Raw genomic sequence first — 27363 nt, 5'->3', positions numbered from 1 at the left:
TAAACAAAATAGCTAAACGATAATCATAAGAATTCAGGATAAATAGGTCTTCTGTACTACTGACTGTTTCCATAGTCCTGCTTATAAAGACTGTTCATCTTTTGCAGAAAGGTGGAAGAAAAAAACCCTCTCAATTCATGATTTAACATGGGCTACCTTAGGCATCTCATTCAGGTGTGAGTCAGAGCTCTATAATGTAAAAGAGTATGAGAGCACCTCAGTGAAGGTCACACTGCATCCAATGCAGATTGTGGCAATACGCTCTTATATCAAACCTCACACCTGCTGACATACAGATTCATCCAAGGAAACATGCTGACTTTATTACTGAACATTTCAAAGATCAACATTTGCTTTGCACTCTTCTGAAGAGACTCTCTCATCCACGATTCAGACAACTCTCGCCTTCTCCAAGGTGGACGCTTGTTTTGGGTGTTTCCATTCTGTGCCTCAGCCTGCCTAGACATAAAAGCCCACACTCGAGCATTTCTACTTCTCCACTCCAGAGCACTAAAACAGGGACTGCAAACTTCAAAGGAATTTTTGTGGGTTTTCTTTGATGATTGTGGTTTTTATTGTTTTATGACAGACTTTTCTGAGTTTAAAGTACAAGGACTTCAGAGGATGATATGGCAGTAATATTATAATGTTTTTGTATCAGCACATAATGATTGTTCAACGTCAAATGTCTGTGATAGAAGAAGAAATTGAGGAATTCCGGCTTGCTCTGAAGCAGTACGTGGAATCTGCTTCTACTCAGGGTGGCTGCTTGCAGTAAGTAATGTTATTGTCCTTGGGCTGAAGGACAGAATGTAGTCTAATTTCTTGACTTACTTTTAAGTGGAGCTGGATTATTTATTAAGGGAGAACCTGTAACATCTTCTTTCCTGGTTGGTTATGCATGTGTCTAAGACAGAGCTTTTCAAAGACAACTAAAACTAGAAAGAAATGTCAAAGTATACTTTAAGTATACTTTAAGTAGTATCACAAAATGATAATACAGGCTATCCCAAAGATGCTAAACAACCTTTTAAGGCTTCTCAGCTTTGCAGGTCATCAATTCATGGCTTCTGGAAGCTCCTAGGCTGACACTCTTTCTTGGAAAACTCATTTGCCATCCTTCATTTGTGCTTACCTGGCAAGTGAACAACTTATCAACTTGTTTGCCAGTCCTCTGCTTGGAAGGTTTCAGAACCTTCCCTTTAGGCTGTCATTTTAAAATTTTCATTCATAATAAAGAATGGGAAAAATTAAAAAGCAAAATTTTCAATGAAATAGTGTATTTCACTATTGCTCCTTTTAGAATTAAATAAAACATTAGAACTGGGTTAAGAATAAATTCTAGTGACTCACCACTGTAGTGAATTTCTTACTTTAACGTCCTGGAGAAAGCTAGAGAAAGCTACTACCGTACACACTACAGACCATTATGAAATAAATATTTTTATAGTGTGGACACAATACAGGATCTTCCTAATATATTCAAAGGCTTCAGAGGCTGCCTATCACATCCCTAATTTATGCACCTTGTTGCTATGAGATAGTCACACTTAGGATTGTATCAGCAGTGTTCACACAGACCAGAAAAAGCAAGTTAAGCTGTAAGAAGAAAAGAGTGTCCTTTTTGCAGTGGTTCACTTGTAAAGGCAGACTGATGAGGAAAATAAAATTCTCCTGTGGGCCAAGAGCTGGAAAAAACAAAGAAGAGAAGCCCCCTAGTCCCCTTCCGAAACGAACATCCAGCAAAACACTGTAGTGAATGCAAACTTGTCAGGGGAGAGAGCTTACGTGAGTTCAGAATTCAACTTAACAAATGATGGGAAAAAGCTACTTTCTTTCCCAAGTTTATAGGCGTTTGGTAACTCTGTAATGCCACCTACCGGTCGGTTTTTACTGTAGCCGTTTATAACATTGACTTGTTTTTTTCCAACAGTTCTTGATTTTTTTGCTATTTTACAATGTACTTTCACATATAGCAGGAGGAAACCAATAAATCATATAAATTATTGCTTATTACAGTACGAAATATAATCTGAGACCAGTTTTCAAGCACATCAGTAGTAAGATCAGTAATCTCACACTTGGGCACTTTGAGAAATACGTATATATACTTTTTGTGCTATACATCTAAACACCAATTTGAGTACCCAAAGGCATAAGTACCCTACATGCTGTAAAGCTTTTATACTCAGGATAGTAAGCAGGATGATTCTGTGTAGAGTATCAGCAGATATTCTGTGGGTCATTTTTCACCCATGATAAATTGTTAGCTGAATAGTGTAAGAACAACTAAATAGTACCCAAAAGTATTATTTTAAAAGTGTATCTGCAGCAGACATCAGCCTATCTGGCTGTATACTCCTTTATATATTTGCTTTCAAAGCACCTAAACTCTATGCTGCTTTGATGCATCTCTCATACAAAAGGGTGACTTCTCACAGTGTAATTTTTCAAGGAAACAGCATAAGTTATTCTGTAAACTTAACTGAACTGTTCTCTATGTGCAATATACTGTATTAGCTGCTTTTCCCTGAACCACAGTTGTCTGATTAATTTTCTGTATTAATGACTAGCATTTCTTTAGAAATTTCTTTATACTATTGGAGCAATATGAAAAATGAAAAATTAGTTTCATAAATAAGAGTACATCATAAGTGTAGTAATATTAAATATTAATAAATGAAAAGCCATGAAAATACTCCAAGAGTTATTTTTAAAAAAGCTCACATAATTTGCAGTATGTGATCACTTATTTGTTAAATTTATTTGGGTTGGTTTTTTGCTTTGGTGGGATGTTTGGGGGTTTTTTCCTCAAAAATCACTGCATTTGGTCCTACTCATAAGCAGTTTGGAATAAGATGTGTATGTCCAATAACTTTGTCATGTTTTATTAGATTATTTCTGTCCACAATTCTTAGTGTTTCTGTACAGAAGCTTGCAAGTGACTGCCGCTTCATTGTTTATGAGTTCTGGGAGAACAGCAATGCCTGGAATAGGTAAGTTTTGGGGTTTTGGTTTGGTTTTTTTTGTAATACAGAAAGTTTTGAAGGTTAGAAAGCAATTGTGTAGAAAGACTGAATACAAATTAAATACTGCAAATCGATCTCTTGCTAAATACATCACAACTAATACTTCAGAACAATAGTTCAATTGCTAAAGACTAAAATATACTGAAACATATAAATAAAAATATCAGAAAGACAAAGCTAATTTGAATAGAACATAAAAAGTCTGAAAGCGAATAGACAAAGGTATGGCATCAGATGGATGTTAGTTCATCAGAGACAAAACAACAGGGAAACAGCAATATTACCACAGTTTAATGATAATGAAAGAACCAAAAGGAGCCAATGAGTGAGACAGGAGGTGTACCATCCAGCAACACACTTAAGCATGCAAGCAGTCATGGTGAGCTCTCCCAAAGCATCCCAAATCCACATCACAAAAACCAATCCCACAGATTCCTAGAGTGTCTCTTTTGGGCCCCAGATAGAAGTTATAGTGATTAAAAGTCCCACCAGCCGAATTCTAGTCTGCGGCAGGCAGATGGCTAAGAAATTGAGTAGAGACAAAAAGATTTTCCTTAACTACATTTACTATTAAAAAACCAACTAACCAACCAACCAAACCCCATGATCCTAAATCTGTAGACAGAAACCATTCTGAAGGAAGACGGAGCAGTCTCTTGAAGCTTAGCTGCTTTCCTTTTGAACAAAACCCCAGTTCAAAGTTTACTTTCACAAAGACTCAAGAACACTAGTAATGCACGTCAACACTATACTGGGTCACAACCAAGAGATGAGCATCAGAGTAACAGTTAAATGTACAGAAGAAAACCTGTGTTTAATATAACATGCAAGCACTTCACAGCTTATCTGGTCTCCTCTCTCACTATCATCATTGCCTAAGTTTTGAAGCACAAAATCTTTGTTACAGCATTAATTGTAAAAATTTTAACGGTCGTAAAAAAAAAAAATAGCCCCTTTAAAAAATTTGATATATTCTTATTTTCTACAATTATTTAGCCACCTTCAAATGAATTACAGCAAGACATTCCAGAGAAGTAATGTGGACTTCTTGGAAACTCCAGAGCTCATCACAACAATGCTAGTCCCTGGTAAATATAAATGTTTCACATTATTTTCTTTGTTCCCTGTGAAGAGTTCTGCTATATTAGTGTGTTCCATATGCAGGACCACTGCATAATACCACATCTGGTCAGATCTTCTTTGGTAAAGTATGGAGGAGAAAGGGACTCCACATGTTTTTAAGCATAGAAATGTAAAATGCATCAGCAAGAATAAGACCCACAATGCTTTATTTTATATAGTGCAAAGTTACACTAGCATATACTATTTAAGAAAATATCTAGGATAAACAATACTATTTGTGAATAGTAAAATAGACCCCATTTAAGATTTTCAGGCAAAAAACTGCTTTCTGATGAAGACTTCAACTTAATCATACTTACATTGACTGAAAGGAGCCTTAATTACTGATAATTGATATTTACTAATCAATTTATTATACATACTTTCTGCTATGTTAAAAAAAAAAGCAAATAACTTTGAAAAAGCAAGGTGTTAAAGATTGCAAATTATTATTTCTAATACAAAACAATGAGCATGCAACATCATCTTTCTCCTAGAAACGATAGTTAATAGAGACAGTGCAGGATGAAGCAAAGCAAGCATCAGTCCCATATTTACAGAAGGAGGACAGCAAATTTTTTATCTTGGGGAACACAAATCTATTACAATGAAACCCTAATTTCCCCTATGTTTGAGTACAAACTAAATTTAAAATAGTAAACCCCCACCTAGCTGAAAAAAAATTACATAGTTCTGTACCTGGGGTGTCTCCTTAAAAGAAACCAGCCAAGACATTTTCAGACCTCATAAGCCTGATCTGGACACACAATTACAGGTCAGGGATTCCTGCAGTATCAGGAGATTGTACTTAATGAACCAAGAATCCCTTCAAATATTGTACCTTACTGGGAAATTGCTGTATTTAAGACAAACTTGCCTGTAGGAAACAATGCGGCCTTTTCCCAAACTTCTTTGTGTCCAAGAGCTAGCTTGTGTATGACCCAGGAGCATTCCGGGGGTGGTTTACTCACAGCTAAAGTGTAATTAACATAAACTAAAATGTAAACATAATTTTTAAATGCCTAAATATAGAAGTGTCTGAAATTGGATTCAAAATGCTTCTTAAAGCATCGACTCTGCCTGCTAAGAAGGATTTCAATCTGCAGCACTCTATACCAGCAGACAGTTGCCATAGAAACAGCATTTCTCACTGTGCACTCCTTGCTGGGGGGGCCAATGGGAAGCAATGCATTCACAATTATTTTTACAATTTTATAGATGATCTACAATTTAGAAATCTGTGCAGAAATTTGAAGTTTTGTTTCATGAAAAGTACTTCCCATGTTTGATCTATACAAATCATATTTGTATTTGAAAGACAGAAAACGTTCTTGAAGTAAAAAATGATGGCTTTATGAAAGAATTTTAGACACAGTAAAGGGATACCACTGTAAAATCAGCAAAAAACAAACCTGTCTGCAACTAGCACATAGATAGGCTCTATTTTAAAAACAAATTTACCCTAGCTCAGACACATCCACACTTTTTTACACATCTGGGTAACTAAGAACTGAAACAACTGAAAATTGTAATCTGAATCTGATTCAATCAAAGATTACAACCCAGGAGTCTTTACTCTGCCTATTAATTAAAATGAATAAGGATACACTTATGTGGCCAAGAAGTGATTAAGGAAGACAAGGGTTTTCAAGACTGTTAGATCCAGTATTATCCTAAAGCAAATTAATTTACCATCAGTTAACAAGATCTACAACCTATTATAATCACTTGCACACCTGTTAAGTGACCAAGTTGCTTCAGGCCAATCTACCACGGTGGTATGAACCACGCAGTTCATCTGCAGTGAATGCCTAATTTTTATATAAGATCTGGACCTGAGGACACTAGAGCGCCTTTTGGTGAAGAAAAAAGCTGGGGGAAACCCACTGAACACTTATGGCTCTATAATCCATGAAATAAACTGTTAAATTGGCATTTTTTTGGCCAAAATTCATTAATCCACTGATGTGTCAGAGACCACTAGGCTTTCATAACCCAAATTCAGGTAAGATTCTTAAGTATCTTCTCAACATTCTTCTTCAAGAATAACATTTTTCATAAAAATGGCATAAATTTAAGTATTTATGGACACATTCACAGAAACAAGTTAATGACTTTAATCCCCAAACTGTGTAGTACAAAACCTACTGAGCCTAGAACACCCCTCTGCTAAGGGACTTGGCATCTCAGATACAGTCACAATTCCCTTCCTTCCTTCCTGTCTCTCTCCATACATCTTGTGGCTCCTCTCTGCATAAGGTTCAATTTCAAAAGGCCAAAGGGTAGGGACTGTGGGGAAAAAGTGCAAATGTGTTTCACTCCAGCCCTGCCTATAATCTGGTGATTATAGATCTTCTTTTATGGGAATGACATTTTACAAGTCTATCAATTCTCTTACTTTTGGGGCAAACTGCTTTTATTTAATTCCTAGAGTTGTGTAAAAAGAACACTATGTTTGAATAATATCACGAGGAAAGAAAGTCGTTAAAGGCAGCAAAATCACCCAGGGGACACAGAGCTCAGCTTAAATACTGACACACGCAGCAGAACAGGAGTGAGGATTTACGTGGTTTGCTCTCTGGGATCTGGGTGCTTAATTCTATGCAACTGCACCTATGACATTTTAATGTTTCTTTGGATGTTATGAAAAGGAGATATAAATTCTTCTGCTAAAGCCATCCCCCCACCAGTTATACTCAGCTCTCCTAGTATTTTAAGTATTCTTCCCCTGCCCAGAGAGCTTTTGTCCTTGAAAGTATGCAGCTTTCAAATAAAGTATTATTAGCTGCATATATAAATGAACATTTCTTTATATACATTATAGCTATTTTATTTAGCATTTTTACAAGAGGTAGAAAAAGAAATACTGTTTATGTTAACAAATAAATAAATTCTCCTCTCTTTCAGCATCATGGTGGGTCCTCAATAACAACTAGAAGCTCTGGTTCCAAGTAATGTTAACATCACATTGTTTTTCATTACAATAACATTCATATAGCAGTGTACAGATGTGCTGGATTATGAAGTTATGATGTGATACTGTTTGTTATTATGGATGTGATCTCTTCCATTTTAAAATATGGAAAACTGCACATTATTACCTTCTCTTCTTGTGACCAGTTCAGTGAAATGATGCATTCTAAAAGCTGAAATAAGACAACTGTGCTAAACTGTTTATTGTGTATATTCAGTCCAAACTGTCACAGAAAAGTGCATCTTGATTGGTATGACTAAATATTTGTGAAAAGTTTTAGTCTTGCGTTAATAAACAGTTGTTACTTAATGCTGCTGTTTTCTCCTTTTACAGAAGAAACAGGTATGAACACACATTTTCAAAAATGTCGTATGCTTCAGAGAAGCTGTAAGACATTAATTAGGAGAATAAACATAGGGACAACTTTGTGTTAATACACAACTTTACTCATACAGGGTATTTTCTGCCCATGACAAGACGAGGCAGGACCATTTTCTCTTCACAGCCTCTAGCCCCTACCCTCTCAAGAGGATACACAACTGCCTGTCTGTCAAGCCACTGTGGATCCACAGTCTTAACATTTCACAACCAATTTGCTTTGAACCCTATGTCCTGACTACTCAGAAAATATTTTCATTAGATCACTGGCAGCTCACTGAAAAGTCATTAGAGAAACTGCCGTTAGAGCATAAACAGCCATAAACCTGCAAGAAGAAATAATTTATTCCCTAAGAAGTCTTGCTGTTGTCCCCTGCATCTGAGCAGTAGGTGTGTCCTCCAGTCCAAGAATGAAAGGCAAGTGACTATTGTAACCTGACACCTCCAACACAGGTTGACAAGCTCTACATGCTAAATGACCACTCTCTCCACTCATCTAGCAGTCCAAGGTTACAAACAGTACCCAAAAAGTAACTTAAAAGTCACATTCAGTAAAATATCTTCTTATCTGTTTTTACTTCAACTCAACCAACACATTACCATATGTAATCAGAAGCAGAGAATTTAGACTACATGCAAGCAATCTTCATTGTAGTAAGGTTCTGTATTCCAGAAACCATGACCAGGATTGAGCTCAAGATTAAGAAAAGTGTCTCATTTAGGTACCCGCACGTGACCAAGGCACCTTAGCTCCTATTGTATCAATGGAGTTCTGAGGCAAATTAGTTGCCTAAACAAAGGCATCTAGTACATGCAAGATGCTCTAGGGTACCCCAACTGGTCTTCAGTCCCCAGCTGAGAAGGACATGAGTTACCTATAGGTTGTGTGTCATTTATGCCAGCCCCAGGCAGCTGCTTCAGATATCCTACATGTCTCAGATCACACCAGATACCTACCATTAGGCAACTGAATCAAACCCTTTGCCAATAGAGTCAATGGAGCCTAGTTTCTCTACACAAATGTGGATGTCAGAAAGGGATACCCACACACCTAAATTTAGATGCCCACGTTAGAGACAAATTTCACCTTTAAATCTTCTTACAGTAACTCAGCAAAAGTCAATGCTTTTAATACTGAAGTCCAAAGCTTTCCCATACTGACATGATCCAACTAGAGGTATGTCCATTCTTAAAAAGGCACCCAAATAACCCTATTATACTCACAAATGATGTATCAGTGAAAGTTTAAAGGTTTCTTGTCTTTAGCAAAATAAAAGTAAAACTACTCATACTCCTGAAGATCTGGCTGGCTTTTTTCCTATGCCAAGATGTCAGTCTAGTGTACGGCATGTTTTCTTTTGTCACTACTGATCTGCCGACAAAGGAAATACAGTGACATGTCGACACTGCGGCAGGGTAAATCCTTAAGTGAAAACTGACACACTACACTGAGGTTTCTGACATTTTTCCTTTTCACTGGAAAAACTATATTAAAATTATTCTTAAAATAACCTGCTTTAGAACTTCATGTCAATCAGATGCTGGGGGGGGGGGAGGGGGGGAGGGTTCTAGTAGGCCGTATGTCCTTCTAACAGTTATTCTCCTTTGTATATTTACTAGTAAACAAACACTTTAATGAATCCTACACAAGAACAAGTTTGAGAAGTTTCACTTAAAGAGTTTTGAGAGCTACACACAGAAATCGCCTTCAACACATACTGGGGAAAAAGATCCATAGGACTCACTCTAAAAAACTCCCAGTGATTAAAAACCAACCAACCAACCAAAGATTACAGTTCTTTGTAACGTTACTTGTAAACAACATACAAATAAGAGTATACTTGCAAGCTTATTTTAATTGACTAACTGCTGCTAAATGTAAAAGAAACTGAATGCAAGCAAGTTTATTTACATAGTTCAGGGAAAGAAATCTAGTGTCTTATTAAATGCAACTTGAAAGTTTTCTCAACTATTGCGATTACCATTCAACACATTCTTATTTAGCTTCCATTATCATTTGTGACAGAGGTTAAAATATTGCTTTCAGTGCCCAAATAATGTTATTGTAGGTCTTAATACAGGTTTTGCAGGTAATTATATTCATACAAAATAACTAGTATTGATGCTTGTCAACTGAAGGATGCTTTCAGGAAATACTCAAACTACTGCTTTCCACTTCACTATTAAATACTACAGTATACTAATTTAAGAATTAACTATGCATTGGTATTTACCCATATCAGACATGATTAAAATCTGTCTTGTTCCCCAATTTAGCCCATTACTTCCACTTTTCAAAGTAAAAAACACTGGGCAATTATTTACAAAGAACTTCAAGGAATGCAATGCGTAGGCAGTTCTTTTGTTCTGATCCATGATGAGAGAAGATGTCTCATTTTAGTGAAACGGTTATTAACAAGAGACTTCGTACCATGAAAGAAGGTATGTATCCACAAAATATTAAGGAGTCTCTTGTGTCAAGACAGAGTTTTCAAATTAAGGAAGAAAGCAAGTCAAGTGGGGGGGGGGGGCGGGGACGGGGAGAAAAATAAAAAGTTAAGCTAGAGGACTACTTATCCTAAGGATCTGAGATTTGACACAGCCATATTTGTTGTTCCATTATTACTGCTAAGGAAGGGAGGTGGGAGCAAGCAAAAAGTCCCACTCAAGTATTGGTTTAGAACTTATGGTCAAACTATATGGCTATATAACACAGACAAATTCTGTCACAGCAAAATGTAAAATTATTTATTTTCACTGTAATTGTATTACCATCTCAGGCATTACAAATAAAGTTTTGACTTTTAAAGCATTCAGGCATTTAAAAATTAAAGCATTCAGGAAGAAACAGGCATTTCCGTTAGTTTCATAGGGTCCTACTTTCATCTGTAGGCACCCGAGTACCTTCAAAAATCTTTTAAGATCTACATCATACGTTGCTCCTTCACTGATGGATTTCTCATCTTCCAAACAACCTGTCACTTCTTGCATATGTCAATAGAAGGGTTGCTCTTTTCCTGCAAGACAAACAAACCCTCAAATTACTTCAGTTACAAGAGGTCATTTAAACAAAGTTTTCATGGGTCTGCTTATAACCCTTTTCTACTCCATGTACATTTAACAATCTGATATTTTTTTAATGCAAACAGTTCTACTTTCATTAATCATAGAGACTTAATCTGAAATCTTCTTGTAAGACTCTGTCAACACAGTAACATCAGTTCAGTTTCAAATGCTGAGCTATATATAGGTAGCCCTGATCCCTACATCTCAAAAAATCCCAGTGTCTTTTGGGACAAATGCAACCCACAGCCCACTGACTGTAACAGCAGCATCTCCCTTGTACCAGCCACTCTAGGAAGCTTTCTCCACCTGGAAATATAGCTTTCAGTCATAGATGGGCATATACTTCAGCAATAACTTCAAAAATTCAGAACTCAGGAAGTCTTAAGATGGTAAACAACCACCTGAATACTCAATTCAGTGGCAAACTGTTGACAACCACCTGCTCCTAAATACAAGCTCGTTGACATGTTATAGGATTGACTGTTCATCGTTAGAAATTTATTTGGAGGCCTCCTTCTGCCCCTTTTAAGCATCATTCATTTAATTTACACATGCATCTCATTAATCCCTCTGGTTTCTGTGCAGAAAAATGGGTGACATGGGATCAGTCAACACACTGGAATTTTCCCATGTAACCATAAAATCTGCTGCATGAAGGAAACTAAAGTGCAGAGGAAAGAGGATGGATAATGGAACAACTGAATACCACTTACTGTTCAGTGTAAGTAAATTAAGTGGTTTTGCACACTCCACTGAAAACAAGTCCTGAATAATGATATCACCAGGATACAGACATTCTACTATCATTTCTGGTACTGCTCTATGAAAAGAGTACTGTCTTTAGGTGACTTGTTATCAGGATGCCACAAGCAAAACTGCACAGAAATCCACCTCAGCTTACCTTACAGATCTTGGGAACAGCAACGTTAATTTCTCACTATCATGTCAGCTCTGCTACAGGATGTCCTTAAAATTAGTCTGTATCTCTCCCACTCTTCTAGAAACCACAAAGGCTATGAGGAAGATTTTTTTTTTTTTTTCTTTTTAACTAATGGGAACATCAGTAAGATCTGATGAAAGAGACACAGCTTTCACAGCCTCCCCAAACAATTTTTCTTTTTTTTTTCCACTGTGTGGGTGACCAAGCACTGCAACAGGTTGTGCAATTTCTCCACAGAGAGGTTGTGAAGTCTCTGCCTGCGAACATATTCAAAACCTGACTGGACATGATCCTGGGCAACCTGCTCTAGCTGACTCTGCTTGAGCAGAGGAGCTGGACTAGGTGATCTCAAGAGGTCCCTTCCAAACTAAATGATTCTGGGAAAATTCATTAAAAGCTACCAAAAACATGCTTAGGAAAGAAAAACAAGCAAAAAAAAAAAAAAAACAAACCCAAACCCAAACCAAGGCTGTAGAAAAAACCCAAACCCAAACCAAGGCTGTAGATTATAATTCTGTCTCATCACTAAACAGATTAGAAAGAAACAGCACCTGGAAAACACTGTTTGCATCAAAACTAAAACTGTTTGTACTTGTCCTATAGGCTTTCCACTATTAATCAACCTGTTCTCTACTGCAGTGCAGAATGCTCAAACTCTGACACCCAGTCTCAATAAGCAACGTGTCACGCAAAGCAGGCAATTTAACATGACAGACTGATGTCACCATACAGCACCAGAAGGAGCCTGAAATCACTGCTTTTTCTGGATAAATTTGTTCTGAATTTATTTTCACTTTTTCTTTGATTCCACGTGCCTTCTCAGATTACATGGTCAAGAATTATTAAATGTTTTTCCTCCAGTCTACATATTATAAGTAGTATTAAGAAAAATCCGTAACAGGCTCAATTCTTTTATGGGATATTGGGCTCGGGCTATTCTCATTTGAGATAAACCCTCTCCTGGAAAGAAAAATTGCTTACTCAGTGTCAGTGTTTTAAGAGGAGCTATACACCAAGCTCCACATTCTGAACAGACAGAGGCCTTGCCTACTTCCATGTTGACTAATCAGTCCCGTATTTCACAAAAGTCTCACTAGTAATGTCTTCCAAGAGATGCAGCTAACTCAGAAGAGGAAATAATGCAGGTCTTTGTCCCATAAAATGTTTGTAGTTATTGGGGTTTTTTTCTTCTAATTTTGAAATGTGTTTTATCACTCCTCATTCTTGAAATTCAACATGTATCTTTTCACACCAATATATGAGACCTGAAAGTAAGATCTATTAGCTGACAGGCCAAGTCAAGTCTAAGGCACTCCTGGGTAACATTCAACTTCTATTCTATTTACAGATTCTTATATTTGAATTCCTATACAGAAAAACTTAACATCTCCAAGTGCTTCAATCTTTTTATAGAAAGTGACTAGCTGGGTACAGTTCATGTGTCTCACAAAAAATTTTTATTTCAGTATATGGCAATGGGATTTCTAACAAGTTTCATATATTTTAACTGAGATCTTACAATGTTCTTGGAAACAATGGTAATTTTTAGCTTTTCCTTGCCAACAAGGAAACTGCTTAGTGAAAAACAAGCTGGTATATCCATACAGACATGCAAAATACATCTTAACACAGTCCACATCCAAAGAACTTACATGTTTAATTCATGTTAATATGCCTCCAAACAAACTCCCAAACTACTAAAAATTCAATGTCTACACTAAAATTCAACAGTAGAATACAACAACGGACAGTTTTATCCTATATTAACAGCAAAACATTCATTCTAGTCAATGCAGAAAAAAAAATACAGACTATCACTGATCAAGTTTCATGCTTATAATGTGGAACTAATTTCTGAAGTAGGACTGGCAAGCTAATAATATCACCTTTATATACTAATGAGACCGGTATACTTGCAATACCCTCTTCAACACTGTCTCCAAGATCACAAAGCAAATCACCAGCTTTTGCTTTCTTTTAATGAGAACGGGATTTTTTTCCTTTAGCTTCCTATTCAACCATCCATACTTTGTGCTTAAGACACCAATACTGATAATTAAGTGATACACTTCGTTATTCTAACCCAACATCCTGACTAATAAGAGTTTGTAATTTACCCATCCCCTTCTGCAGCTGAATAGAATCAGAAAACTCACTGCTTTTTTATCTCTATGATAAACTAGGATATGCAGGTGGGGGCTTACATATATATGACTAACACAAAGCAGAGGAAAGACTTTAAGAGCAGGACTCACAAACAGTGAGACACTCTTATTTCTAAAGACAAGACTGTATATAACTGGATACACTTATGACATCATCTTACAGACGTAAATCCTCCAAAACAATCTCTTAAAACACATGCAACCCAACATGGCTTGCACCAGTTTTTACTATCCTTCTTTCCCTCTACCCAAATTATTTGCAATTTAGACATGTCATGAGCAATTTTAGAGTTCATTCGTCCACTGATTCCATTGCTGAGGGGGTCCTCCTTTACCTATGAACATAACCATGTGAAAGTGTATATATTATCAAAATTTACCCCCCTTAGAAACTTGAGCGACAGAAGAGGAGGGAAAAGAAGTTAGGAAATTCAAGAGCTGAAACTTCCCTATCTGCAGGCAGGTTTTCAAACAAGTAAAGCTTTCATCTTGAGGACAAATATAACAGTAAGATTTAAAAAGTAAGACCAGGGAAGGCTGATTACTGTCATATGTTAGTTTAACTTTGTTTTTCCAAAGAACAGAAATTTAAAAAGTTTAAAACTGCCCTGAATTGTGGCCAACACAGTAGTCATCTGGACATACTTCTCCAGGATAGGAATACTATTTCTAGAAGAACTACACCCCAATGGCCTCAATAGCAGTCTAGTATGTAGCCTGATTTGGTATTATAAAGTTCATACCCAAGAACGTTTTCCCACACTTGGTGTGTGGAATGCCAACCACTAGATTTTTTTCTCTTAGCATACAAAGTGTTTGAGGATTATTTCATCTCAGAGGTTAAGGTGGCACTCCTGGATGTCCTTCACATTCATCATTCATTTCTATTCATTTCTCCCCAACAACACAGACCAGAGCTGACGATAACACAAACTGCATTAAGCTCATTAATAGTTTTGTAGTGGACACTGAGGGCATGGACAACTTAAACACTGGAATCAGACTTTCACAAAAGCCAGAAATGTATCAAGATTGTTCTCTTTTATTTTGAAAAGACAGAGATGGAATTCACATAGAATACCAAAGCTATGTACTGCGATTTCATAATAGAAAGCTTTAATATGATTTCATACTGACTTTACATTTGGAAACATAGCTTATCTTTTGCCTGAAAACAAAGAAAAAACCCTTTTCCTTTGTATGGTACTTGCCATGGTAAGATGCCAAATACTGACTGAGGAAGTTATGTACAAAAGTAACAGAGCTGAACTGCACAATCTGTCTTTTGAAGGTTTTATCAATTTGGCAGGGTAGTCTGAAGAAAAACGTTCCCTATCAAATGGGTTGTCAAACCCTCCATGACTGTTTTTATAACTTCACTTAATACGAAAAATGCACTTACTGGCTTTTCAAGAACAATTGGATGATCAGGAAGAAACTCTGGCTTCTTCTGAGAGAGGGAAACACTGGAAAGTTTCAGAAGGAAATCTCTGCTGTATTTGATCCTTTCTGTGAATACACAAAATCACTAAGTTCAACATTGTTGTTTAAGGCATTAAGGTTGGGAATTCAGAGAACTGGTTTGGTTTCTTATAGAAGGGTGGAAATGCTGCATGTGGAATAGAAAAATCAATATTAAAACCAGCAGTAATTTAAGTCTGACCGTGCATCAGGATAATTTGCAGTAAAATTACAGAGCATTTCACCTTAACTCTTATCAAATTGACTTAGTAAATATGGAAGACTATTCCAAGCTAATAAGGGTTTGTTGTTTTAACAGAAAAGAACAAAAAACCAGGTGAATCCAACCTTATACTACAGACAGACTCCCTATATCTTGTTCTAATTAACAGAAACACCACAAACTGGTCTTGAAACCCTAAGAAAATCTGTTTATAACTCACACAAAGTGGCAAACACTTCTACAGCACAGATAAAAAAACCGGAGTGTCTCTTTTCTTGGTGCTATTAAGTTGATGTCTTTCAACAGCTAAAAGTAATTATGAGATCTTCTGCATTTAAACTGGCAAATGGATCAATACCAGTGAAACAGTTTTGAGGGTTTTACACTGAATCAACAAGAGTCAGGAGCTTTGCTTAGAGCGTGCATGTTATCATTCGAGTTTGTACCACTATCTCTACTCTAGCATAGCCTCAGATATAATACGTCTACCCATGTCCGTATTTTAAGCTGACATTCTTAAACAAGAGCAGAAACAAGAGAAAAGGAATTAGGCAAAGAAGGGACAAACTTTATCTCTGATCCTCAGTGACAAAGTTTATTCCTTTAGGAACAATGGGCCTCCTGTAAGACTGTTCGGTGGATGAGGAATTGGCTGGATGGTCACATCCAGAGAGTAGTGGTCAACAGTTCAATGTTCAGATGGAGATCAGTGACAAGCGGTGTCCCTCAGGGGTCCATATTGGGACCAGTACTGTTTAATATCTTCATCAGTGACATAGACAGTGGGATCGAGTGCACCCTCAGCAAGTTTGCAGATGACACCAAGCTGAGTAGTACGGTTGACACACCTGAGGGACAGGATGACATCCAGAGGGGCCCAGACACCATCCAGAGAGACCTGGAAGTGAGACCATGTGAACCTCATCACGTTCAACAAGGCCAAGTGCCAAGTCCTGCACCTGGATCAGGGCAACCCCTGATATCAATACTGGCTGGGGGATGAAGGGACTAAGAGCACCCCTGCAGAGAAGGACTTGGGGGTACTGGTGGATGAAATGCTGGACACGACCCAGCAATGTGCACTTGCAGCCCAGAAAGCCAACTGTATCCTGGGCTGCATCAAAAGAAGTGTGGCCAGCAGGTCAAGGGAGGTGATTCTGCCCCTCTACTCCACTTTCATGAGACCCCACCTGGAGTACGGCATCCAGCTCTGGAGCCCTCAACACAGGAAAGACATGGACCTGTTGGAGCAGGTCCATAGGAGGGCCACAGAAATTATCAGAGGGATGGAACACCTCTCCTACGAGGAAAGGCTGAGAGAGTTGGGGTTGTTCAGCCTGAAGAAGAGAAGGCTCCAGGGAGACCTTATTGCAGACTTTCAATACTTCAAGGGGATTTATAAGAAAGGCGGGGACAGACTTTTTAGTAGGGCCTGTTGCAACAGGACAAGGGGTAATCGTTTTAAACTACAAGAAGGTAGATTCAAACTATATATAAGGAAGAAATTTTTTACAATGTGGGTGGTAAAACACAGGAACAGGTTGCCCGGAGAAGTAGTAGATGGCCCAATCCCTGGAAACATTCAAGGTCAGGTTGGATGGGGCTTTGAGTGATCTGGTCTAATTGAAGATGTCCCTGCTCATTGCAGGGGGGTTGGACTAGTTTTAAAGGTCCCTTCCAACCCAAACTATTCTATGATTCTAAGAGAAAGCAAGGAATTGACTGAGATAGCCATAAAAAGCACTTAATAACTGTAGAGACAGATAATTGAAGGCATACTACCACCTAACAGGTATCAAATGGAAATTATCTAGAACTGAAGGTACAGCTGGAAATAAGGAAATTTCACCATGCAATAGAAGGGGGGTGGGGGGAGAGACTTATTTGTAGGTAGTACCTGAACAACAGGACCTCTAAAGTTGTGTTACTCTGAAGGAAAGGATTATAACAATCAGCCAACAAACAAAAGCCCTTTGAAAATGAAGTGCTGGAAAAAGTTTGACATTATGGACAGATGTGGAGTAGACTCAGGAAGGCATCACAGAGCAATTAACCTCTAAAAAAGATCCAAAGTGATGGCTTATATAAGAGACCAGGATCTGATGAGAAGCAATTTAAGATCTTGTAGAACACAATACTCTCTACACACCACAAGCAGAATCAATGAAAGGATCTGAAAGCTACCACCAACAGACAGAACTTGATAAGCCTGACACCAAACCAGATCCAAAGAACAGAACATTATTCTATTTACCAAGATCAAGAACAGAAGAAACAAACCTGAACCTGAAAGGGGATACATGGAAGACTTATTTTCAAGTCAGTAACACACAAGAGTGTAGAATTACTGCTCAAGAACCTGGGTGATGCTAACCTCATAGAGGAAAAACAGGAAAGGCTTAATAGAATTTAACAGAATTCTTTCAATTCTTGAGTACTAACAGCAACAGAACAAACCAAGACTTCTTATATTACTTAAGGCTTGGAGATTACAGATGGAGATATGAGATGCCGGATTACAGGAAGACATTAACAGAAAAAATTGTCTCAATGAACCGATGACCTAACCTGTATTACTGTCACAGTTCCTGTGACGTGTTTAAGAATGAAGAATTAGGCAAAAAGCAATGCAGAGAAGGACTGTGAGAATACATTTGGAACCTGTCATTATCCATTAATGAAAAAAAGAGTAAAAGTTTGGCTTGTTTAAACTACTAAACCATGACAAAAACACTATTATGCTTTATGAGTACTAAGTGACAGGCAGTACAGAAAGAAAAGCATAAGGAGCAAACATTAAGGACAGTGTTGACACAAGAACAAACTGTCCAAGACTAATCATAGAAGAAATTAAGTGACTTCTAACCATCAGAAAATTAGTATTTCAGAAGCACTGTAGTAAGAGTAGGAAAGGAAGCCAAACTACTAAGTTCTTAAATTGGTTGCATCCAATAGTCTGTATGCCGTGACTGACCCCTGCAACAGGCTAAAGGATGTAACTCAAATCTGTACTTCTACACACAGAAGCCTTTTACATAAAACCAGGATTTTGTGTGAAGAAACTTTTTAATGTTTGGAGTTTGTTTTTTCTTGGTTTTGTTTTGGCTTTTTTAAAAAAAAAAAAAGAGAAAAGAAAAAATAAAAAAAGAGAGACAGGTATAACATATATGCGAGCAAGTCTACCAGTGGAGGTTTCCCACCTTAGTTATGGCCAAGTTTTAACACTTTCTCTGGAGTGGTATGTGAAAACCAGAAATGTTTCATATTGTTCTCAAATTGTGGTATGGACGGAAGACGAACTCTCAAAGCACTGGCTAATCAGAAAAAATGATACGCAGCCCACATCTCTTCAAAGTTCAACTGTCTTCCATCTAGAAAATACAACTCTGACACAGATCTCCATGCAATATTTTACCTTTTTTTGCTTCTGATTCATGCTGTTTTGGTTGACAGGACATCATAGTTTGAGTTAAGATCTTCACTTCAGTCATTTCAGATAACTAAAATAGGGAGGAAAGAGTTAAAATTTTTTTGATATATTTCACAAAATTAAGTTATGAAGCTTGTTTCCTTTAAGCATATTAGAACAAGGATGTATGTTTCTAAGTTTCTTAGTTAAAAATAACAGTTGTAGCACAGTTTCAGTAATCAATTTTGCTTTCACCAATCACCAAGATTTTGGACAATTAATACTTTCTCTGCATGAAGAAAACTGGATTCTGTTAATTTTTTCTACTCCTTGCAATTGAATCACCATCTTCTTTTCAGTATAAGAACAGTCTGAAAAGAAACAGTCTTGCACAAATTACACTGTAGACAGAACTGTATCTATTTATAATGGTTGATGCATCTCTGACTTGAAGGATGAAGGTCCTGCAAAATAACTGCAGAAAACTGTAAATAGGAATACTGGTAATGTAAAATGCCCGAGAAGTTTAATTTGAACCTGTATAATGTTTGTTACTCTTGATAACATACAATAAAGGAATAGTTCAATCACTGACAAAGCAGTATAGGTAAGCACATTTGAGACAGCAATCTTTTAGAGAGAATTTTACAGTGCTATTGCTAGTTTTTAAAAAGAACACAATTATCTCCTCCTTTTCTCTTATCTCACCCAGAACACAGCCAGAAGCTACTACACTGGGGAATAATAAAAGCAGGAAGTACTTTCCTTAAGACCAAAAGAGAGACTTGGATTCTCTCACTTTGCGAAAGGTTTCATAAGCATCAAGACTCAACATCTACAGTATAACACTGAGTTCCTTCCAGATCCCAAAACCTTGAAGTGAGTGGTTTGGAAAGCAGTTTACCCTCAACAGTTTGTCCTGGCTCCCAAAAGGCTCCACAGGTTTGGCTGAGGAGTTTTCATCTCATTCCGAGACAGATTTTGGGAGGAGGGTGAGGGCAGGCAGAACTGAAATTTTGGGAAGCATTTGTCAAAAGTGAAGGAGATCCTACTTTCTGGACAGAGACGGCAGTTAACACTTTGTACCATAACTGCACCACCAGCTTTCATTGTGTAACAAAATTACAAACTGTGAAATGGCAAAATATTTCTAGTATATTATCCACCCTGCTTGCACTTCCATTTTCTGTGGTTGAAATTTAGTTATCTTTTCCTGATTTTTCTAAAACTTCTCGGGAAAAAAATATGAAAAATCTACAGATTTCAGAGAATGAAATTAACAAGAGAACGATCCGGCAAATTCTAACTGCTTTGTGATTTTCAACTAGTCTTTGCAAATCTTAGCTATTCAAAGGCTCTAAGTACAAACAAGGATTTAACACATTCTCAAATCCACAAGAAAAAAGACATGCATGATAAAGCAAAATTTACAGCAATGTGCCACACAATGTCACCACAATATTTTTATATTTTTTCTTGCACCATCTCCCATCACATCATCCTGTCAATTGCTTTATAATGAGGAGTTCTATTATGATTGGTTTTCAGTCCAAAACTTAGCATTTGATTTGAGTATCACCACTCACAACAATAGTCTTATACATGTTCCTATCTGAAATTCATCTACAAAGAACGGAATCCATCTATAAAGAATATCCCTAGAGCAGGGCATGTATTTCTGAAGCTAAACGTAATTTTTAAATGGTAGTGAAGAAGTAGTAAATTAAAACTGATACTGGCTGATAGAGACTTTTCAACTCTCGCTACTTCAAGTAGATCTGAGGTAGTGGACTCGACACTCTCCAGATCTTCTGAAAATTCTTTGCATACCATGAAGTAATAAAAATTATTCTTTGCTTTAAATTAGCCAGTTAGGGCAGAGTGAGTATTCAGGCACTTTCACTCTGAACACCAGTTTGGTGGAAATTCCCTAGAATCAAGGCTAACATCTTAGATACAAGGACTATCACTGTGCTCATTATTAACAGTAGTTCTTCTCCACTTCCTCTAAGGCTTAAGACTAAAAGTTTCAGACTAGAGGTTCCTCAGATAGCAGTTTTAATTCTGTAATTCATGGTTCTTTATACTGAGCTGAATCTAACATCGAACAGCACTCGTGATGTGCCATAATGATGATTCTTTTTTCCTGGCAGAAGTCTAAGCAGCTTTAAGTGTGCATACTAAATATCCCAGAGTAAAGCAGTTTGGAGAACTCAGTCGCCAGATTCTTCTTCAGTTCTTTCACTGCTTTAAGAACCTGGTTTGTCAGAGTTGGGGTTTTTTTTGTTTCTAATACCTCTTATTTTTTAAAATCTATTTATAAGTTAGTGGCAAATACAACCTGCTTTACTTTTTCAAATCTTCACCATTCATCATGCTTTCCAAAAAGTAACTTGCATTTCCTGTATCCTAACCTATAGCAATTTCTCTCCAATAGATGGTCTCTACATAAGTCTATGACTGGTATAAAAAGTTGTAACAAGTTGATTTCCTTTAGCAATACTAAGTGTTATGTCAACAGTTGTTCTTGGTTTTCACCTCACAGTGTGTTTAGTGTTGTGTTCATTTATCTTCTGTAAAAGGAAATATATTGGAGGAAGAAGGAAAGGCGATGAGGATAATTAAAGTGTTATGATTGTAGATACAGAGCACTACTACTGTCTTACCAAAAAGGCAGTAAGATTTAAAGTACCTGAAATACAATTACAATTTTGAAGAACAAGTTCTTGAAGTATATATACAAGTTCTGAAACACATATATATATTATTCTAGGAATGGGGACATAATTTCACCATATCTGGAGCCAAAGAGCAAATGGACAACAACGTACAGCTTTCTCATATCATCACTGACGCTTTTTGAAGCATAGAGAATGTTCAGCAAGATTCATTAAAGACTGGTAATACACAAGTCTGTATCATCAGATTCAGGTCCAGATATCTTCAGAACTAGATACTGAATGTTCCTACATAGAAAAATACTCTGTGAAGTTGCTAAGCCAGCCTTCAGGCCAATGCTGCCCATCAAGTAGGGATTCACAGGGTACGAATCAGGTGGTATTTGGAGGTACCCATGCAACAGCTGACAGTCAAAACCATTAAAAACTTTTTCAATATCCTATGCCAAAGAAAAAGTTTAAAAAAGAAATAATACAGCTATACTAACATCAAAGAAATGCAGCACATAGCTACACGTAGCCAAATACTAATGAAACTGAGTATTACAACATTGCTGACCACAAGCCTATTCTAAAAGGTAATAGTTTGCTCTCCTCAATACATATTGATCAAAAGACAAGCATTAACTGTTCATGTCCCTATGTGTGATCAAGGATAGGATGCCAACACCTTGACTTTTTTATTCCTTTTTTAATGTCAAAGGCAGCTTCCAGAAGCTTCATACAATAAAGGAAGGACTACAGGATTATTAGACCTCTTCTAAAATAAAAAATGAAGGCACAGACACTTGGCCTAACAACAACAAAAAATTTAAAAACTTTCAATACACTTTGAAGAACATTCAAATCAGTATCAACAGAAAATCAAATTCACACTATGAAACATTAAGCATTTCAGTTGGAACACGACAAACTTCATTTTGCAGCAAACAGCTACAACCAATTTCAAGTTTGAAGGACACATTGTACCATGTCTAAAAACAAGTATTTCTGGCAATAAAGCATTAGAGTGAGTTTCGGTTTTTTTGAATGCTAAGGCCCGTTTATTGCCCAGTCCAGCAGAGCCAATGAAACAGAACTACTGAATGCACTGGAACTGTTTAATTATCTAGTTTTGTGAAGTTTGCTGCCTCAAATGAATTTGTGCATGTGCTAACAAAACAAAGCAAAAATTATGTCGAACGTTATTCTTTACACATAATAAGCAAAAACTGAGTATGTGTACTTTAAGTTTAAAATAGCTGTCTTAAATTCAATGAAGACTAAAGAAACGCCACACAGACTTTCATAAGACTCTTAAATAAGTAACTCAGAAGATGTATTTTTCAGCTACTAGTGCATGCAAATATCAGGGAAAGGCATTCCTGAAACTCATACTTCTTTTTAACACTTCTGACACTGCTGGTTTATACCATACAGATTCAAGGACACTCCTAGCTGCAAATAGAGTTTACTTTTAATTTGGTAACATAAGGGATCAGCTAACCTTCAATTTATAGCACTCCAGAACAGACTCCATCAACTTCGTCATCTACTATTTACTCAATACTCACCCAGTCAACCTTACGCTGCAAACATACTTCAGTGTTGCTGGGTAATTCAGTCTGAAAGTTTAACGCACTGGCTCATGCCAGTGAAGACAAGAGAAAACATTAAGAAAACGTATTTTAAATAGACTCCACATTTTTATTTTGTGATGCTTGCTACAAGAACTTCACTGAAATCCAACTGCAAAGAGATTATACAGGCATTTATTCACAACTTAAAAGCTCTAAATCACCACAGGACCATTTTTCCATTTCTTCCATGAATTTTAAACAAAGTAAGAATTTATCATGTCACTTCACTTCTGTCCACATTAGCACAACTGTCACTGTTTCTCTGGCCACCAAAAATTTCTAACGTAACAATAATAAGAGCTGTAATACTGCAATATCTAGAAGGCATACAGAGATTTAAAAACAAAAACAAAATAAACACACCTGACATAAACACTGCATGATTTTTTTCTTAGGCTTTTTTGTTTGTTTTAAACTTGTATGAAGGCTAGATATGAACAGTACAGTGCAGTATATTGTAACTGCAATAAAACCTAAAGAATAATCTATTCCTTAGATTATGTGTATTTTATGTTTTCAGTAGCAGGAGTCAACTAACCCAAGAAATCCAAATTTAATAGAGAATCCTGATCCAGCTTTCTGAAGCCAGAACTTCAGATGCCAAGCTAGAAGAACACCACCAAAGAGAGTTCTGAATAAACGTAATGCAGTTTAAATTCAGATTTTCTCACAGAGATGATGTAGTAAGATCAACACAGAGAAAGATATTTATACAGCACTGTAGTTTGAACAAAGTAATTAAAAAAAAATCCAAGTCATCTTACAAGTCGTTATTTCCTTAAAAGCAACTGAAGCTTTGGCAAAGTGAACTGTATCTTAGCCATGCTACTCACCTTGTTTAGAAGACAGATGATGCACAGGTCGTGCTGGCTGAAGGGATTTACCAATAAACTTTTTAGTTTCCTTTAACATTTTGAAGCATCACACTTTAAAAAAGCAGCAGAAGTCAATACAGAGCATTCAGTTTCACATATGGATGTTAAGTAAGAAGAACAGTCTATCTACCACTCGTTAGTTGCATTTGACAAGAGGATACACTGTATTTTAGTATCTGGGCAGGAAAAAGAAGAAAGGCCTAACACAGAAATTTTCTTAGATGAGCAAATATGCCGGATAAAATTTGCATAAAGACAGAATCAGACATCTTTCTCATTTCTCCTTCCAATTGAGCTACCCTAGCTGCTTCTCAAAAAGATTTTTTTTTCCTGTACGTATGCCTGTACACTTGGAGAAAGAAGATGGGGACACATGATGGAAATGAAGGTATTTTCTAACAATTTAATTCAATGGGGTTTTAATTAATTAACATCAGTGTACCCTTTACAGTCTACTGGCTGCACAGGAGTTCCTTTTATATATATCTCTCTCTACATAAAATTGCATAATTTTTTCTTAATATCTACTTTAGTTGAATTAATACAGTTTTGCATCTTCCCACTCAGTTTACCTGCTACAGAAGCACAAAAAACTGCTAAGGTGATGCTGGGCTGACAAATCGCCCACTATAAGCAAACCATCAGTCGTAAAATCTTAATTTGTAATATCTATATCGTAATTCTTCTCCTTATCATCCCCACCTCATTTGTCAACTGGGAGATTTCATGATTTGAAGGAACTTCAGCTTCTTTTAGAGAAAAAGAATAGCAGAAACAACTGTCAACACAATAATAATGGTACTGAAATTCTGTTTTCTCTAAGAGACTTTACAAGACAGAGGAATAATTGTTATAACAAAAATGATTTACAGGAAACTACCACGACTTCAGGAGTTAAAACTACAGAGATTATTATCCAATTCCAGTATAGAACAGGAAAAGAAAAATAAGAAAAGTTAGGCTATTTCAAATAAGATCCAGTACCACTCCCCACTTAAACTGGTCTTTGCATTATGGAAAGAAAAAAAAAAAAAAACTGACAATTTACTACATTATAATCTTTCAAACTTGAACACTGAACTTTTAATATATTCAAGTAAGAGTTTTCCAACATAGCCAGTTTGAACCCATTCGGGTCTAGAAACCAACTGTTAAATGGTTGCTGTTGAGCTAAAGCTAGGAAAAAAGTTCTGGTTTGATTCCCTGGTTTTCCCATCTTCTCATCTTAAAAAGAAAGACTTGAAAGCTGTAGTCAAAAGCAACAATAACAATTCCTACAGATGAATGAACTGAGACTACTGATGTGGAAGATATATTTCATTTTATCCATATTAGGAATGCTTGTTTAAATCATATTTATACTAGATACTAAATTTCTGCATAAAGCAATGCAGTAATAGTATTTGCATCAGAAGATAAAAAAAGCAAGTTTTCTCCCATACCCCGACTGCAAATGATATGCACACTTTTTAAAAATAGGAAAAACAGTTAAGCAGCTGGGTAGCTTCTAGAATGTAGCACACCTGTATTTTTTAAAGCATTCCCCTGACGATGAAAATAAGATGACTTTTGGTGACAGCAAAACAATACATTCTGCCCCTCCGCCCTCCACACCCTCCCCCATTTCCATGAGGAGGATGTCTAAGAAACCACATACTCCCAAAGCAAGCAAAAGAGAAAAGAGTATGAGGAAGAGGGGGGCATTTGGGCAGAGGTGAAATCAAGTACAGTGTTTTAACAGCTCTATTTCCTCCTTTAAGTAGAAGGAGAAGGCTAGAAAAGATCTCAACAAGTTATCTAGCCCACCTTCTGGATTAATACAGTGTTCTATCTGACTAGTATCAAGAAAAGTGGAGAAAGATTAGTTTTAATAGCCAAGAAATAAACTGCTTCCATGAGAGACTATTGCTGCAGGGGCACCTCCTGCCCCCTCACAGAGCGTATTTCTTCTCAGGAGTTATTCCAACTGGCGGCCTGCCCACTAGAAAGGGAGCCTTCTGCAGTAGCAAACAGGCCCAGCAGGATTTCTGTATGATCCTTTTTTTTTTTTTTTGAGCACCTCAACAGTTGGACATTCACAGCACACAGCTTATGAGGGCCCACCAGAGATGTTCTTTGGAAGACTCCTTCCTGAACACATGAAAGAGAATCAACACAATCTTTGTGAAAAATCCCCCGAGCCCAGCAGGCCCACGAGTAACCAGAAACTGACCATCTCCCCTTGCCCAAAGGGGCACACCACTGTTTCACTGGGAGAAATGTTTCACTACCACATCCCACGGGAAAACAAAACCGCTCTCCGCCAGCCAGGCGGACAGCAGCCGCCTCCCTGCTGCGCGGCGCTCCCCGGCCGCTCACCTCGCCGCTCGCCAGCCCCTCCCGCCCTCCTTTGGGCCGAGGGATCCCAAGGCCTGCCCCAGCCCACAGCCCACCTCTAACCGCCTCGCCGGGCAGCTTCCCCAGCCGCAGGCCGCGCCTCTGCCCCACCGCCCCGCAGAGGCTGCGAGGCGCCGCTCTCCCTCAGCGGCGGGCGGGGCCGGCCTTCGCGCGGCGGCGCTCGCCACAGCCGCGTGCTGGGTGGGGTCGGGCGCCGGCGGCCGTTGGACGGTCGCGCCGCCGGCGGGTGGCGGTCGTAGGCTAGCGGCGGCCTCCGGCGTCCCTTAGCGGGGCTGCCGAGGCTTCTTCCCGCTACCTGTTGTGTTTTAGGGAGGGGGCGCAGGCTTGAGGGGGCCTCGTGAGGCGCGGCGGTTTTTGTCGGCCCCGCCAAGGAGCAGGAAAGGCAAGATTTGGTGCTGCCGCCAGCTCCCTCTTCTGTCGGGACTGAGAGACACTGGAAGCGAAGGTGGTGACTTTCGTAGTCGTTAGAACTGCTCCTCCGTCCCACAGAGCGTAGTCATGTTTCGTGAGGGCCTTACAGTGAAAATTAGGAGAAAATAAAGTGACTTTTGAACACAACTGTGAGGCCTCCACAACTAGACTCGTCCGGAAAGAAAAGGAAAATCCACAGGCTTGGGAAAGCTGTCAGGTGTGGTTTGTGAATCAGAGAACGGCGCTTGCCAGCCTGCGCAATTGCACCAACCAGTTACACGGGTATGAGGGACCAGAGAATGCCACCAGCTTTTCATTTATGTAAGTGATGGCATCCTGCATGTTTTGGAAATCAAAATATATTTTTGCTTGCAACGTGCAACCAACAATAACAATGGATATGCCCTGCTAACTCCCAAAGGGGCACACTAAAATTCCCTGATGTTAATTTGCTAGATTCCAGGTAGTCACCTTACTTAAATTACGTCAGTACACAATGTTAATGAAAAGTCCTTAACTTTTTTGTTAAACCTTTTGTTCTTTTTTTAGTATTTCATAGCACCTACTAATTCTGACTCCAGAGGTTCAGAATAGGTAGGTAACATCAAGTATGTAA

General features: G+C 37.8%; 2 protein-coding genes across 3 annotated transcripts in view; one reads left to right on the top strand and one right to left on the bottom strand.

The window, feature by feature from the left end:
* The window catches only part of NECAB1 (N-terminal EF-hand calcium binding protein 1), a 78463-nt gene extending 71029 nt beyond the window's left edge, over positions 1–7434 (top strand). The window contains exons 10-13 of one of the 2 annotated variants that reach the window (XM_030012500.2): positions 662–774; positions 2919–2996; positions 4026–4117; positions 7059–7434. In XM_030012500.2, the coding sequence (XP_029868360.1) occupies positions 662–774; positions 2919–2996; positions 4026–4117; positions 7059–7087 (312 nt within the window). In that variant the 3' untranslated portion in view covers positions 7088–7434. Of the gene's footprint in view, positions 1–661; positions 775–2894; positions 2997–4025; positions 4118–7058 lie in introns of both variants that reach the window. The other variant, XM_030012499.1, reaches the window with a different exon arrangement.
* A 2948-nt stretch (positions 7435–10382) lies between these two features.
* C4H8orf88 (chromosome 4 C8orf88 homolog) lies at positions 10383–23982 on the bottom strand (the record flags this gene model as incomplete). The annotated part of the gene is made up of 5 exons (XM_030012417.2): positions 10383–10520; positions 15077–15183; positions 18774–18858; positions 22999–23069; positions 23898–23982. Coding segments are annotated over 5 exons (387 nt in total), but the record flags the coding sequence as incomplete, so codon positions are not given.
* Positions 23983–27363: the final 3381 nt, after the last annotated feature.

The sequence above is a fragment of the Aquila chrysaetos genome, chromosome 4 (assembly GCF_900496995.4).
Source record: "Aquila chrysaetos chrysaetos chromosome 4, bAquChr1.4, whole genome shotgun sequence".
NCBI lineage: Eukaryota > Metazoa > Chordata > Aves > Accipitriformes > Accipitridae > Aquila > Aquila chrysaetos.
The sequence above is the reverse complement of the archived record's forward strand: the minus strand, read 5'-3'. Positions and strand labels throughout refer to the sequence as shown.